The sequence below is a fragment of the Nycticebus coucang genome, chromosome 12 (genome assembly GCF_027406575.1).
Source record: "Nycticebus coucang isolate mNycCou1 chromosome 12, mNycCou1.pri, whole genome shotgun sequence".
In the NCBI taxonomy this organism is placed as follows: domain Eukaryota; kingdom Metazoa; phylum Chordata; class Mammalia; order Primates; family Lorisidae; genus Nycticebus; species Nycticebus coucang.
In genome coordinates this window covers 59,110,053-59,127,076 of record NC_069791.1, presented here as the reverse complement: position 1 = coordinate 59,127,076, position 17,024 = coordinate 59,110,053, and the positions used below count along the sequence as shown (strand labels likewise).

The 17,024-nt window shown below is 37.1% G+C and overlaps 1 protein-coding gene across 13 annotated transcripts in view; it reads right to left on the bottom strand.

The window, feature by feature from the left end:
- The window catches only part of ERC1 (ELKS/RAB6-interacting/CAST family member 1), a 663,469-nt gene that overhangs the window by 256,026 nt on the left and 390,419 nt on the right, over positions 1-17,024 (bottom strand). For all 13 annotated transcript variants that reach the window (XM_053557122.1, XM_053557121.1, XM_053557120.1 and 10 more), the window contains one exon: positions 5,778-5,938. In XM_053557122.1, coding sequence (XP_053413097.1) covers positions 5,778-5,938 — 161 coding nt within the window. The remainder of the gene's footprint in view (positions 1-5,777; positions 5,939-17,024) is intronic.

Here is a 17,024-nt window from a genome sequence, read left to right as displayed (position 1 = left end):
AAAAAGTATATATGTTCTTATGTAACTTAGAATGCATTTCAATTTTTATCTCCCACCCCAGATTGTTACTAGGATATAATTTGGATAGCTATTTACAATTTTGTGGTTAATTTGGAAGATTGTTATAAGTCTCCAAACAGGATTTTTAAAAAAAGTATCAGCCACTCTACAAAAGATGTTAAAATGAAATACTACAGGAGATAAAATAATTTAAAATACAGTTTCATTTTAATTATTTAAGACATAACAGTTTCATCACCTAAATGTACCATCCCCAAATAGCCTGAACATTTTCCTACAGCTTTCTATTCCTCTCTTAATCCCAAGCATATTCTACTGTTCTCTACTAAAAGGCAAGGACTTTTTAAATGTCAGAATTCAGATTAAGTACTGGACACTTCTCAGGTGCATATGAAAACTTATTTTCTGATGGTGGAAGACCTTTTCTTAGCCAAAGAGCATCTCATGAGTATATAGTTTAATCCATAGATGTCTGGATTTCTCTGCCACCTTTATTAATCTCAAGAAAAGACCAGTTTTCTTAACTAGTCTGTCTAATGTTTTTCATTTTTCACCTGTGTGTTAACTTCAACTGTATGTTGATATTATGTTTTAAATCATAGTTGTTCCCTTAGTTTTAAGCTCCTAAACGCTATATTAGTTTATTTCCTACTAGTTGGTTACATTCCCTGAATGACTATACCTAACTGCTTATAAATCCCTATCATAAAACCAGATAATTAAATTAAAAACTTTCCATAACACCTATTAGTATGATGGGGTAGGGTGTGTATGGGGCGGGGGGGGAAGGCTATTAAATACAGACGCATGGGCAGAAAGTGAGCGAGAGAGAGAAACAGACAGTACACACACGTGTAACAAACGATGATGTCTGGCACAATGCTCCAGTAAAGACTGCTACTTACTGAACAGATCTGGATTCTTAAAGAAGCCCAAGAGCTATTTCGCTCTTTCCCTGAACAAATTAGTTCTCAGGAAAGTCAAATTCATAGTTCATTAAAAAATTTTTTATTTATTAAAAATAAAAAATGGATCATTTAAGCTTCATTCTGAATGTTAACGTAGCGTCGGACTGCAGGAGGAGTTTGAATAATGGCAGTACAGAACAAACTAGCTCATCTAGAATTCTTAATAAACCTCATGACCTCCACTGATACTTAAAAATTTATTATGGTTATTACAATTGTTACTTTATTAGTATTATTTTTCCTGCTGCTCCCTTTCACGCTTTCTTTCTTAAGGGAAAGAGGCTAACATAAAAGTGGAATGAAAAGCGGCTAACGAAACCACAGCAGAAGGAAAAGAAGTACCACAGTGGGATCTGCCAGTAAAAACGTTCCTTCTCTTTAGGGCCGGCTAACCAACTCAATGTCCCTAATGAACTACTGGCAGGCTACCAAGCAGACCATTTTATATCTTCCCAAACTCATGGCCACTGTTTATCTGTAACAGATGCTCAAAGAATATAATCATAAATGCTAGGTATGGAAATGAACAATTCTCTTGGCTTAATGAGGTCAGGATTATTCCAAAAAACTATACTAGTCTAGTGCTTTACTGAAGAATCTTCTATATGAATGGGACAACTGTCTTTCCGCAGGGAGGACTATTTTTTATTCTAGATCCAGATTACACATGCATGTTTCAGCCTCTTTGCACACTGCCTTCTCTTTATTCTTCTGTCTCTCAAGTACTTTACTGATACTAAGTTCTTTCACTTATTCAATTACCAATAATTAAATAATTAAACCTTTGAAATGTGATGGGTCCTGCAATGACTAGAGTGAAGAACCTGGTGTCACTGCCAACAGTCACAGGGAAGATATTGCTTTTCTCTTCATATTTTTCTTAAATAATTTTGTTTTCCTATACATCGTCACCAGGAAAGAACTGTAGCAAACTAATAAAAGCTAACTATTAAGTGCTTTCTGTTCTAGTCACTGTTCTCATTTCTGTATATTATTAATTTCTATTTAACTTCACAAAACCTTTTATGAAATAGAAACAATTGTTATTGACTTTTTTAAAATGAGAAGACTGAGGGTTGGGTGTCGTGGCTCATAACTGTAATCCTCGCATTTTGGGAGACTGAGGCAGAAGAATTATTTGAACCCAGGAGTTCAAGGCTGCAGTGAACTATGATCATATCACTGAACTCCAGCCTGGGCAAGACCTTGTATTTAAAAACAAACAAACAAACAAACAAACAAAAACAAAAACAGAAAAAGGGCAGAGAGAGAGAAGACAGATGGATAGAGAGGTTAAATAACTTGCTGAGGTCAGAAAACTAGTAAATGGCAGAGTCAGAATTTAGATTCAAGCTCTTATACTGCAGAAGTATACCCTTACTAGTTACCATAGGTAATTAGAGGCACACATCATTTGTGTATTTGGAGGGAGAAAACCACTTTATAAACTAGCAACAGAATAAAATAAATTCTGAGAAAACTTTTAGAAAGTGTGATGCCACAGCACAACTTGTTCAAAATATGGAGAGTAAGAGCCCAAAAATCAGCAGGAAAAAGACTATTCTCTTGTTTATGCAGTGAAAAGGAACTGGAAGTTTTCTGTATCGGAGTTTATGTTATTGATAGTGTTTTGTGACTAATTACACCTAGATTAAGTGCCTAATTTTTAATAGAGGTTCTACAAATCATTACTTTATATAGTAGAACCTCTGTAAGTTGACCACCCAAGGGATTGTAACAAATTGGTCAACATACGGAGGTGGTCAACATAAAGAACTAGGCCTACTGTACTCATACGTATAGTTAATAATTTCTGTTTAACCCCACGAAACCTCTTAAAATAGAAACAGTTGTTATTGCCTTTTTTAAAATGAGAAGACTGAGGGCTGGGTGTGGTGGCTCATAACTGTTATCCTAGCATTTTGGGAGGCTGAGGCAAGAGAATTATTTGAACCCAGAACCAGACACGCACCACATATATCAGTACAATAGGCCCCCGTTCCTTATGCTGACCACCTCTGTTTGTTAATCAGTTTGTTACAGTCCCTTGGGATAGTCAACTTATAGAGGTTCTACTGTGCTTTTGTTTTCTGACACAAGGTCTCATTCTTTTGCCCAAACTAGAATGCAGTAGCCCGATGACAATTGATGCCAACCTTGAATTCCTGGACCCGAGCTCTTCTCCCACCTCAGCCTTTTCTGAGTAGCTGGGACTACAGGTACATTATACCACACTCATCCATTTTCTCTATTTATGTAGAGACTGGGTCTTGCTATGTTGTCCAGACTGGTCTCAAACTTCTGGCCTTAAGCAATCCTCTTGCCTTGGTCCTCTGAAGTGCTATTATAGGCTTAAGCCATCACACCTGGGCCCCCATTTCTCTATATCCTTTCTTAATCCTATGCCATATTGCATTATGAGTACATGATCTTACCAATATCTGTTTTGCTCATCACAGAATTTTCCAGAAATATAACCTGTAACCTAGGTTGGCAAGAAAAGTTGATAATAAAGTTTAATACTATAGTACAAAAAAATAAAAATCACACATAACTCTTTCATTCAAACATTCTTTTTTTTTTTTTCTTGAAACAGAGCCTCAAACTGTCACCGTGGGTAGAGTGCCAGGGCATCACAGCTCACAGCAACCTCCAACTCCTGGGCTTAAGCAATTCTCTTGCCTCAGCCTCCAAACCTCCTACCCACCACAATGTCCGGCTATTTTTTGGTTATAGTTGTCATTGTTGTTTGGCAGGCCTGGGCTGGATTCAAACTCACCAGCTCTGGTGTGTGTGGCTGGCGCCTTAGCCACTTGAGCTACAGGTGCCAAGCCAAAACATTCTTTTAAAAAATTCTTTGATTATCTTTTCAAAGTCCTAAATAACAAAGGGAAATTCCTATACACATACACACAATTTCTCTATACCCACAATAGCCATTTGAACTGAATGGGAAGGATCCAACTGGTAAAGTCATATACAGTATTAGTACTTAGAAAAAATAAAACAAAACTAATAACTTTCATTTTAACAAGGCCTATTTCTCCATGGGAACATCATGTACAATAACTTGTTTTTTCACCAACATTATCTCCATCCTTTCTCCATTTTCTTAAAATCCCTGAGACCTGCTTTTTCCCCCAACTCTATCTCTCACCATGTTTTAGGAATAGTAACCAGACCTCTTCAAATCTAATGATTTTTACCCTCTACCACAAAGAATTACTTTTGCTACCTCGCCTCCAAAATTCCTTGAATTTTGCCTCTAGTGACAAAAACCCTGTCTTACAACTCTTTCACTAACTTGCCCATAACGAGCAATTTGCAGAACTTTTTTTTTTTTGCCCCAGGCCAAAAACCTCAAACCTGTCACCTCCAGCATTTGGGGCCAGTGCCCTACTCCTTGAGCCACAGGCACCACCTGCAAAACTTTCTTCTCATGATGATATTTCCAACTCTATCATCTCCCTATTCTCCTAGTCTATCAATGTATTTGTGGCTTCACCTACTCCTTCCTTCCAAGAGAATAACATCTGCAGTTTTTCTAAAACAGCAAACCTTGCACTGTGGCCTAACAACCCATAATTATCCATGACACCTCAACTCTCACATTGCTATCAACAGTGTTACGATAAATACATCCCATGAAAACTCATGCTAACAGGTTTTATGGCAAGATCCTCTGCTACTCTATTATTCAGGTATTCAATTTTTTTCACTAGTTCGAAGTAGAAGAGGTGAGGTGATGCCAGCTTAAAGTGCTAGTTGGATCAAAAAAATGTTTCTTTTAGCCCAAACAAAGACTATATATTTAGGCAGAGAAGAAGAACTAATAGAACATGAGAAAGGATTATGGGAGAGAACAGTGTTAGAGGAACACTACAGGAGGGGGTCGCTGCTTCAACTCCGATAGAGATAAGAAGCCGACCTCATGGAAGAAAAACTATCTCATCTGAGACAGCGTGAAGACAACAAAAATCCAGAAAACTACAGACACAATAAAGGGAACTGAAGACTCCCGGGACAGATGTGGTTTCTGTAAAATAAAATAGGACCTTCAGATAAGGGTAAGGGTTGGGAATGATAAACGGGAGAGCACAATTGAATTTTTTAAAGAGATATACTTGTTCTAACCAACAGGTCACAGAGAAGAAAAAGCTTCTCTACTATATTCTATGTATACTTGCTCCACAGAAGATTACGTATCTCAAGAGTCCATAAGATGTGGGGCAAGTAGGAAAATGATGTACAGCAAAGTTTAACTAAAAATTTGGTAAAAATTGGCTTCCAGAATGGCAAATGTTAATGGTTGCATGTAGGGGACAGGCATACGGAAGTTCATTATACTATCCTCTCTACCTTCACGTACCTTTGGAAATGTTAGTAATAAAAAAATGTTTTTAAAAAATTGCCTAGTCAAAAAAAAAAAGAAAATGCCCAGTCATCTTATGACCTCAGAAGCAATTGTCTTCTTCCCCAGCAAGCTCACCAATTTTCTTGAACTTTCCAGAAGATTTTAGGAATTACAGAGAGGCAATTAGACACAAATACATTAACTGTAGAGGATTTTAAAATTCATTGAAGAGGAGGCAAAGATAATCCTATTTGATCATGATTTCTTCCACATTTGACCAAACTTATTCTAGACCGTGAGAAATACAAATCAGCATTAAAAGTAGGCTAAGTTTGTTAATAAACTGAGTAATAAACTGAGCCTTAGGATGAAAGCAATGAGGAAAAGTATTTCCACTAAGCATATGCTTGAAGAATAAGATCACAAACACTTACTTCATCTCCAGAACTTCCTCTAAGTGTTTCCTTCTCTCTGCCCGAAGATTGGTCAGATGAGTTTCCTTTTCTGCCAGAGACTGCTGGGTGGAGGACAGTTTTGCTTTCATGGATTCTAGTTCCTGCTTTACTTTCTCCATGGCCATCAGTAACTCTTCCACCTATGTTAATTGTAAAGAGGAGAAAAACAGAACATACTGGTCAATTAAGGTCAGAGGAGCTGGGCAACAGGTAAGTCCTGGGTCCACAATATTGAAGACACACAAGAACACATACAAAATTCTATGTACTTTCTGGATCAGACATCCATATCAAAAAGATAGCAGAAAGTAACACCCTACATTGTAATTCTTTTCAGTTTAGGTCAGAAAGCATGTTATTTTCCTTTTCATACACATAAAGGCACATGTAAATCATTAGTTCAGGAAGTCACATTCTGCCACAGACAATTTCTTTGGAGAAAACTCTTAGGAAATTGTTTGGAAATTTCCATGGAAATAATAATATAATACAGGTAAAAATATAAAGAGCAAAATCATACATAGAAGAATTTTAGAATAAAAGACAAACTTGAATAACAGATTGAGCATTTATATAAATGAGTAATTTTTACTCATCTAAACTAAAATTTTCTTGTTTATCCATTAAAAATATTTATTCTTGGGTAGCGCCTGTGGCTCAGTGAGCAGGGCGCTGGCCCCATATACCGAGGGTGGCGGGTTCAAACCCAGCCCCGGCCAAAACTGCAAGAAAAAAATAGCCGGGCATTGTGGCAGGCGCCTGTAGTCCCAGCTACTCGGGAGGCTGAGGAAGGAGAATCGCCTAGGCCCAGGAGTTGGAGGTTGCTGTGAGCTGTGTGACGCCATGGCACTCTACCGAGGGCGATAAAGTGAAACTCTGTCGCTACAAAAAAAAAAAAAATAAATTATTCTTAAAAAAAAACCAGCTAGGACTGGGCACAGTGGCTCACACCTATAATCATAGCATGCTGAGAGGCCGAGGCTAGTGGATTGCCTGAGCTCACGAGTTCGACATCAGCCTGAGCCACAGAGAGACCTTGTCATTCCAAATTATATATAAAATCAGCACATTGTACCCTATAAATGTAGTAATGTATGGAGTTAGGATCTAATAAAAAAAAGTTAAATAAATGAAAATAAATAAAAAATAGTCGGGCATTGTGGTGGGAGCTTATAGTTCCAGCTACTTGGGAGGCTGAGACAAGAGAATTGCTTGAGCCCAGGTGCTTGAGGTTGCTGCGAGCTGTGACCCCACAGCACTCTACTGAGGCACTCAAATAAATAAATAAAAATAAAAAATAAACAGCTAGAATTCAGATAATTTTTTGCTCTATTTTTATATTTTTCCTTTGAGACAGAGTCTCACTCTGTTGCCCTGGGTAGAGTGTGGTGATGTCATAGCTCATAGCAACCTCAAACTTTTGGACTCAAGCCATCCTCTTGACTCAGTCTCCTGAGTAACTGGAACTACAGGTCCTTACCACAATACCTGGCTAGTTTTTCTGTTTTTTAGTAGACATGGGATCTCATTCTTGTTTAGGCTGGTCTCAAACTCCTGAGTTCAAGCAATTCACCCACCTTGGCCTCCCATAATTTCTTGCTCTAAAGCCAATAGGCAGGGTTTTATCTTTAAGGAAGGTAGGAATAGAAATGTGTATATATCTGTGTACTCGTGTGTGTGCATCTCCAGATAGAAAGGAGAGAGAATGCTTTAAAAGGACTTTGTTAAAAAGGCCCTGATAGAAACAAACCTCTAAACAAACAAAAACCACCCAAGAGAAGACAGCATACTAAAATACAAGGAAAAAAAATAAGAGGGCAAAGTACTTACTTTATCAATCACTTCTACTTACTCTGAGTGTCTACCAAATCAGAATTATTTGAATAAACATGTTCATTTTAATTTAGAAGCAAAAAATATACTGACGAAGACATCTGTTATTACCAAAATGTAAACTCATCCGGGTAAAGAGCCAGCCAGTTACACCAATCACAAGAAGTTGTGTCAGGATGGTGCTTGCCAAGAAATAATGTTGGTGACAACAAATCTTTTCAGTGGTAGACAGGGGTAAGGGGGATGGGGTGAGTATAGAAAGGCCAGCATCTACCATTCAGGGACTCCTACATCCACCCAGTTTATGTGATACTAAAACTTTGTGAAAGAGGTCTAGAGAAAAGAACTGCAGAATGAGTGCCTGGTATCTAAACAAAGTCTCCATATTGATTGGGAACAACTGCTAAACATTGATAGTAAGCAGATGCATTTAGTTTTTTGGCACTTGAATTATTTAATCTTTTCAGAAGTGATCGAGGTAAAGCCCTCAGCCAGTAGCATCTTCACAGTCCCAGCTGCCATAAGAATATACATTTTATACAGCTCTTTTGGGATATGTATTCATATATCTACAAGCGTTACATGAATAGATACATGTATCACTGATTACATTTTATCAGTTTAATTCATGTAAAATCTTATCTAAAATTGGGTACAAATGATACAAATTACATTCATACTGATTCAAAATCAGTAGTGAACAAGCATAGGACTACCCATCCTGTCTTTTGCCACCTTAGACAACCAACGATGTCAGTTTCTTATATAAATTGGAGCTATTTTACACATATACAGGTAAGCATGTGTAAACAACCTTTTTCTACACTCTATATACACTGTCACATATTTAAACTTTTTTGTAAACTTCTGATTAAAGACAACGTAGACACAGAAAAATACACAATAAATGTACAGCTTGAATCATTTCCAAGTGACCACATCTATGTAATCAATATACAGTTCAATAAATAAAACATTACCAGAACACCAAAAATTACCCTCATATTACCTTTCCAGATGAAAGTAACCATTAATCTATGTTTTAGCACTCTAGGTTTCTATTGCCTGTTTGTTTTACCTCTATACAAATGGACTTCCATGGTATATAATTTTACCTATTTTTTTTTTCTTTTTTTTTGAGACAGAGCCTCAACTGGGCTTAAGCAATTCTCTTGCCTTAGTCTCTCAAGTAGCTGGGACTACGGGCGCCCGCCACAACGCCCAGCTATTTTTTGGTTGTAGCTGTCATTCCTGTTTGGCAGGCCCGGGCTGGATTCGAACCTGCCAGCTCTGGTGTATGTGGCTGGCGCCGTAGCCACTTGAGCTACAGGTGCTGAGCCAATTTTATAGATTTTAAAAAATTCAGTGTTATATCTGTGAGATTCGTCTATGTTTTGGGGCATAGTTATAATTTTGTAATTCTTATAACTGGCATTCTGCTGTGTGAAAATACCAAAATTTATTCAAGGCACTTTTGAAAATAAGAAGTTTTTAGTTTTAACGATATTTAAACAATTTTTCTTTTATATTTCTTCTATGTTAGCAGCTTTCTGTATACCGAATAAGATTTTGTCTAAATCTAAATCTGTCAAAATGCATTCTTATTATCAATATGAATATCCAATTGACTCAGCACTATAAACAGTAGAAGGACTTCAATAGTCACAGTTAGAAAAACTTTTCCACCTACTTTACAAAAGACCAGAAATTATTTAAAGACTTATAAATGTAGGAAAATTGATATAATAATGCTTTACACCGCATATAACTACTTTTAAATTTTGTAAATGAACAATGTGAAATATTGCACGTAATCAAAAAGGGACTGCCAGCGCCCTACTCCTTTGAGCCACAGGCATCACCTAAGTTTCTTTTTTCTTAGCATTTACTCATTTAGACTAAATTTTCAAATGTGTTGACAAAGATATCCTTGTATTTTTTTTTAACACCTACAGGACTAGTAGTTTACAACATTTTACCATTCTAAATATTGCTTACTATACTTTCTTTTTCCCTTTTAATCTCACCAAAGGCCAGTCACTTTTCTTAAAGTTATCAAAGAGCCAATTTGGGGTTTTATGGGTCCTTTTAACAAGAGGAGGAGAAGGATTTGGTTGCCTATCAAACTTTCCTCCTTGGGCCTCCCTGGATCTTTCTGTTATCCTACCAAGAGACAAAGCCCAATGTTCCAGCTCAATAGCTAACCAGGGTTTCTTTGAATCCTCTGTTTTCATTCCCTGAGAATTTCTTACTGTTTTCCTGACTTACGAATGCACACTTTATTAACAACCTTCCACTCATTCTATGAAAGTTATTTTCCCAACATAGTCTTCTGTGTTTAAAGATATGTTTTACCTTTCATTCAAAACTTTTACTTCATAAAAACCACTCCAATCTCATTAAAAATGGGAAAAAGATCTGAATAGACATTTCTCAAAAGAAGACATACAAATGGCTGATAGATGTATGAAAAATACTTAACAACCACTAATCATCAAAGAAACACAAATCAAACGAGAAGATCTCATCTCACCCCAGTTAAAATAAAAAAAAAAAACAACATAAAATAACAAAGGATGACAAGGATACACAGAAAGGGGAACACTTGTATACTGTTGGTAGAAATGTAAATTGGTATAGCCACTGTTGAAAACAGTATAGAGGTTCCTCAAAAAACTGGTTATGGAACTACCATATGGTCCAGAAATTTCACTGCTGGTATATATTCAAAAGAAAAGAAATCAGTGTATCAGAAAGATATCTGTACTCCCAAGTTTATTATAGAACTACTCACAATAGCCAAGATATGGAATCAACCTAAGTGCCCATAAATATGTTGTATTTAGTCCATGTTGATACATATATGTACAATATATTATTATTCAGCCAGAAAAAAGAATGAATTCCTGTCACCTGCAGCAACATGGAAGGAACTGAAGGATCTTATGTTAGGTGAAATAAGTCAGGAATAGAAAGAAAAATATTGTATGTGCTTACTCACATGTGGGAGCTACCCTGTTCCCCCGAAAATAAGTCTTATTTTAAGGTGTGCACCCAAAGATGCGCTAGGTCTTATTTTCAGGGGACGTCTTATCTTTCCTGTAAGTAGGTCTTATTTTAGGGGAAACAGGATTAACAGAAATTTGAACTCATGAAGGCAGTAAGTAGGTTGATGATTGCAAGAGGCTGGAAAGGGCTGAGAGGGACGGGGAATGGTTAATGAGTACACACATACAGATAGAAGGTATAAGATCTCTAGTGTTCAACAGCACAGTAGGGCAGCTATAGTTAACAAGAATGGATAGTATGTATCACAGTAGCTAGAAAAGAAAATTTAGAATGTTCCCAAAAGAAAGAAATAAGTGGTTGAGATCAGGAAGTCAGAGTTAGCCTAAATTGATCATCATACATTGTATGAATGTATCAAAATATTACATGTACACCACAAATTTATATAACTATTATGTTTCAATACAAAATATAAAACTAAAAAAAAAATCTTTTGCTGTAAGAATTTAGTGTTACTCCAATACAGTTTTCTTAAAGACTGCTTAATTTTCCCACCGATTTGAGTGCCAGCGCCTCAAGATACTTCTGCCTTAGATTATATATACATCAAATAAGTTTTAAAGCATTTGTATTCAAGGGAAGAGTGGTACCATAAACCAAGATTTCCAACTAGTCATCTAATTTGCTCTCTGGCTCCAAGCCAGGGAAACAGTTTCAAAGTCAAATTGCATTACTTCATTTTCTGTTACTTCTCCACAATCCAGGAGAACATATTCAGCTAGAACCATTTGAATATCTACATGGAGAACCATAACATGCCTACCACACAGTTGTTGTCTGATATTGGGTATAGTCATTGAAAAATGAAAGTAATGAAAGTTAAGTAAAAGGAAAGAAGAGATAAATCCTCCACTAAACAACAAATTCTCCACAATTTAAAAATATGCTCTAGGACATAGAATGATTTTCAAAAGCAGTTTTAAGACACACACAAAAAACATTCAAGCCAGAGCTGGGATTCAAATATGTAACTTAACTGCCTCCAATAACATATTAAGGAGAAAACACAGGGCTTGACAGTGTGCAGTGCCAGCAGAACCAGATGGTTTGCTTAAATCACAAGCTAATAAACTTTTGCTCCAAATAAGAAGGGAACAAATTATGACTTTACCACAGACCTATTCTCCTTAAAAAAGCAAAGCAGTAGGGTGCTTCAGGGGCTGGCAAGCCTGCATCTTCAAGTTTCCCACCTTCTTCTGTTCCACAACTGAGAGCAAAATACTTTCTGTACTTTCCAAGACACTTATGGAAAATCTTGGAGTAAGAGGCATGTATCTCCAAAAAAAGAAAACAATTAGAAGAAAAAGGGAGTGGTACAAAAAGAGTGGAGGTTAATCAGTCATCATGTAAACCAGATGTTTACTTGAGAAATCCACTACTTTACTTGACTTGAACAAAATCCTAAATTAAGATCTATTCTGTTTTATAGTTACAAAAAAGAAGTTAGTAAGCTTCTGGGTTGAGGAGCATTTTGCAGTATTAGTGAGAACATACATACATATGCTCATATGCACCTATATACATAAATTCTACCATCTGCTCTCAAAGCCTTTCGGTCTCTCACATCACTGCTAATGTCAATTTAAATTTATATGTGTATTTCCTAACAGAGCTGTAGACTGACATTTATGCTAGAATTTCTTTTTTCCAATACATACATTTTGCCATTGCATGGTAATTCTCTGACAAGATACACACTAAGAATATAGCATTTTATCGATATGGATATTTTACACAATAATGTAAAATGTGCTCCTGTTTATAATGCACACCTATGTTTTGGGCCCAAATATTCAGGAAAATGCCCCTTAAGAAAGTGGCAAGATCTTGCCCGGGAGAGACACCTTTGGGAATGGTTAGTGCTCCCCTGGTAAACGCACAGATCACACTGCACTCCCCGCAGCTGCCCACCCGGTGAAGACTGTACCTTCACTCTTTCCCAGGAGCCTTTCCCACCCAACCAAGCTGGGGTCATAGGCAAGGTGGTCATGCATGTGGCCGGCAGGACAAGAGCTTCTGAGGCCACTCAACCTGTGGGCTGCATGGGGTTACTGGTGCCCTCCATGTAGTGAGCCTCATCAGCATCCCCACAACCCCCTCCCCCGATCGTGTGTTCAGCAGAGGCTGATCTGTTCTGCTCCCACCAGATCTCAGGTCCTCCTGGACTGGAACTCTGTGCAACTGACAGGCCTAGGTGGGAGGGTGGAGGAGTCCTGGAAGGCCCACTGGACTCCCCTGCCCCTCAGCTATACCAACTATGTATAATGCATATCCTTATGTATCCGTCAAAAAATGTGGCCAGAAAAGTGCACATTATACAAGGCAAAATATGGTAGATTATTTGACTACTTTGAAGTACAATGTTCTAGGTGTGATCCTATAAGGTAGGTATTAGGTATTACTATCCTCATTTCAATGGAAAAGTAAACAGTTTAGAGTTGTCATCCCCAATCCCCAGGCTACACACTGAAAGTTTAGGGCCTGGGCCACACAGCAGGACATGAGCAGTGGGTAAGCCAGCAAGCCTCATCTATATTTACAGCTGCTCCTCGTGACTCACATCATGGCTTACCCATCAGACTCCCCTCCTTTCACTGTCTTTGGAAAAACTGTCCTCCATGAACCTGGTTCCTGGTGCTAAACAGGTTGGGGACCACTGGTTAAGAGGATTTTTGTCTAGATTATGGTCATATAGTCAGAGAAACCAGAGCTAAGATTTCAACCCAGATCATCAGACTCCTTATAATCACAGTTAATGCTGCTTTGCTACAATATATCACTGTTCACCAAAAACCATCCTAAAGCAGCTTTCTATACTTGCATCTCATGAGTTACTCTAGGGGGGGTTACCATGCTCAGCCTTGCATCTTTCCATCCTTCCTTTCTCTTCTATTCCTCAAAATACCAAACTTCTATGATATGCCAAGTATTAATACTATATGCTATACATTGAGGGAATAATAGAAAACAAAAAAAGATATGTTTTCCTAGCCCTCTTAATCTAGGAGTCCATACTGACTCCATGGTTATAATCACTCATTAATAAAATTTATAAACATATAATTATAGATTTATTATGTAAAAAGTACAAGGTACCATGAGAGTACTTAATACGAGGCCTTGATCAATGTATGTCCTGGGGACCCAAAGAAAATTTCCTCAACACAGTTAAAGAGCAGCTGGGGAAGAAAAGGACATTCTAGCTTAGGGGCTCCACATGTATACCCTGAAGAAGATCAAAAGAAGATTAAGAAAAAATCAAAATATTACAAGCCCTGAGAACAGGGGGACTAAACGCACAAATGTGGCAGGAGAAGGAGGAAGGGGATGAAGAAGGATCTTGCAGGCTGTTAGGAATGTTGGCCTAAAAACAATAGGGAAGTATCAAAGGCATGTGATTAAATAGACAAGATGATTTAGAATGGTAAAATTAGAATTATTAATAAACAGGGAATCTAAACAGAAGACAAGGCTGATGGATTAGGATAAAGCAATAGGCTACAAGTTTAATGATGTGGAAAGATAGTTGCAGTGGGAATATTTAAACAAGAAAGCTAAAATGACAGAAATTTGTAATAAGAGAGTAAGTTGCTTTAACGAGTAAATCTGGAGATAGGCTATATTACAAGGTCTAGGATGCTTGAGATGAATGAGCATTTGTCACTAGAAACAAAGGCCACTGGCTAAGAAACTGAGGGGACAAGTAGCTAACAGTCATTCATGTAGGTCTTTCTCTATAACAAGTCTTCAATGTCTAATGTTACAGGTACAGTTGACTGGCCTTGAAGAAGCAGGGGTGCTTGTAAGAATGTGGATAATGGTGTAAGGAAGATGTAAGGAAAAACAAAAGTATGAGTCCCCCATCTAAACCCTAAGGTTATGAATAAGCTCTTATTCAACACCAAAAAGGGTTGCTGGGAGTAGTTAGAAGATAAATAAGACTACATTTTAGGCAAAGAAGATGAAAGAAGTTTAAAGAAAGAAACTAAGAATATATGTGCCAGGGCCTGGTATAAAATACATCCTCAATGAATATCTGCTCAAAGGGAATGAATGAAAATAGATGAACTTGTGGATTTTGGTGACTTAGTAGGGAGATGGAGGGGAATGAGAAGAGGCAGGGGTTGGGTTAAGGCAGGAGCATACAGAACAACACAGGGATGATGGTGCAGTGGGTGTGTCTACAGGTTTGGACAATGCCTGATGAAAGTCAGGATGAGAGGCCCAGTGAAATTAATTCCATTAGCTTCTCTCAAGAGAATAGGCACTGGTCACAATGGAAAATGACTTCAAAATAAATCTGATGTCACCAAAGTAAGAACTTGGAATTTTTAGTTTTTTTTAACACCATATGATAATGGTGTTAATGACATTTTCAATTCTGTTTACTAAAAATAAGAAATTCTAAGTGAATTCTGATATAACCTAACGGTAAGATTTCAATACTATATTAAATTTAAGATTGTCAGACATTATTGCTATCTTTTATTACGGATTGTATGAAGAAGCCAAGCATAAAAAAGAGTTGCAAATACAACACTAAAGAATAAACCACATCAACTACAACTTGAACTAACAAACACAATGTAACCTAATCATATGTACTTTATATTAATAAACCACGTTTACACAATTCAACTCTGGGTTTTACTAAATTTCTTGATTTCTTATATATCATTACATTTTTCCATTAAATAAACACTGCTAAAAGTTTGTGAGAATGAAAAATAATCACAAGTGACAGCTGTTTTTTTTTTTGAGACAGAGTCTCACTCAGTCACTGGGATTGAATGCTGCAGTATCATAGCTCACAACAACCTCAAACTGTTGGGCTCAAGCTATTCTCTTGTCTCAGCCTCCCGAGTACCTAAGACTATAGGCGCCCACCACAATGCCTGGCTATTTTTTAAGAAAGGGTGTTCCTTTGACTCTGGCTGGTTTGAACCTGTGAGCTCAGGCAATCCACCCACCTCGGGTTCCCCGAGTGCTAGGATTACAGGTGTGAGCCACCACATCTGGCCTTATTTTTGGGTGAGGAACTTACAAAACATTTTTACCAACTCTAAAAATATGGCTCCCATTCCTATACAATACTTAACGATGCTGGACTTTTCCATAAAAGCATATGGATTGTAAATATTCACACAGTTAAGACCAATGTGTAGCGGAGGTAAGTGTACACTGGCTGTATTCTTCACTGACAACTGCTTTTACATTTCCTGGAATATTATGTGTTGTAACAAATCTTCTGCAACTGAAGATAAATTTAAAAAGAGAGTGGAAACATATCAGTGTGAAAGACATTCTTCTTTTAAAAGCTATCTCAATTTTTCTTTTCTGTTTAAAAAATCAACTCAAAGGGCTTAGGTAGATAAATTCTATAATAAACACTCATCAGTTCTAAGTGGAGCTTGAAAAATTAGACATCAATAAAATACGGCTGCACATTTTTAAAGCAAATGTCACCCTGCTGCTATGACTCTCATTGTCTTGTGTCACTGAGATTAGAAAGAGACTTTAAGAAGGGCCAATGTTTCACCATTGCCAATTCTATTCAGGCAACTTTTTGGCAACATAATATCAAAAATAAAAACTAATCTACATTAATGCACTGAAAACAATCTACATTAATGCACTAAAAACAAACCATTTTTTAAAAGCAGAATGTTATTTGACTATCATAACTTGCTTATTTCAGCAATAAAAAGGTTGTACCAGAATCAAGTAAAACAAAAAAATTAATAATTTTCTGGGTCCATATAAGCTCCTTGGCTCTTCCATACTCCTGGAAGACAGACAGACAGAAACAGTCTAAATAGCAGATCACAATTTCTTCTCCAGAAGCTGTAACAAAGATGTGGCAACCATTATTTTACACTTTCTTCTGCATCTGGTCTGAGCTATTTATATTTCATTAGAGTTTGTGATAAATGAGTAATTCAAGAAAAGAGATGGAAGACAAGAACGTCCCTTGAATTTCAACCTCTGATAAGTTCCCTTCTGAAAAAATAATTTTTTTTCTGCTATGCTAGAAAGTTAAAACAATGGAATAAAGTAAATGTTTAATGGTTTTATAAATTACCTAGGTTTTGGAAAGAAATTTCCTTCTCAGTTAAAATAATTTGATTATTTGAAATAGAGAAAAAACTAATTGCATTTTATTGTATTTTATTTATTTATTTTTTTGAAAAGAGTCTCACTTTTCACCCTCAGGAGGGTGCCGTGGCGTCACAGCTCACAGCAACCTCAAATTCTTGGGCTCAAGTGATTCTCCTGCCTCAGCCCCCAGTAGCTGGGACTCCAGGTGCCTGCCATGACACCCGG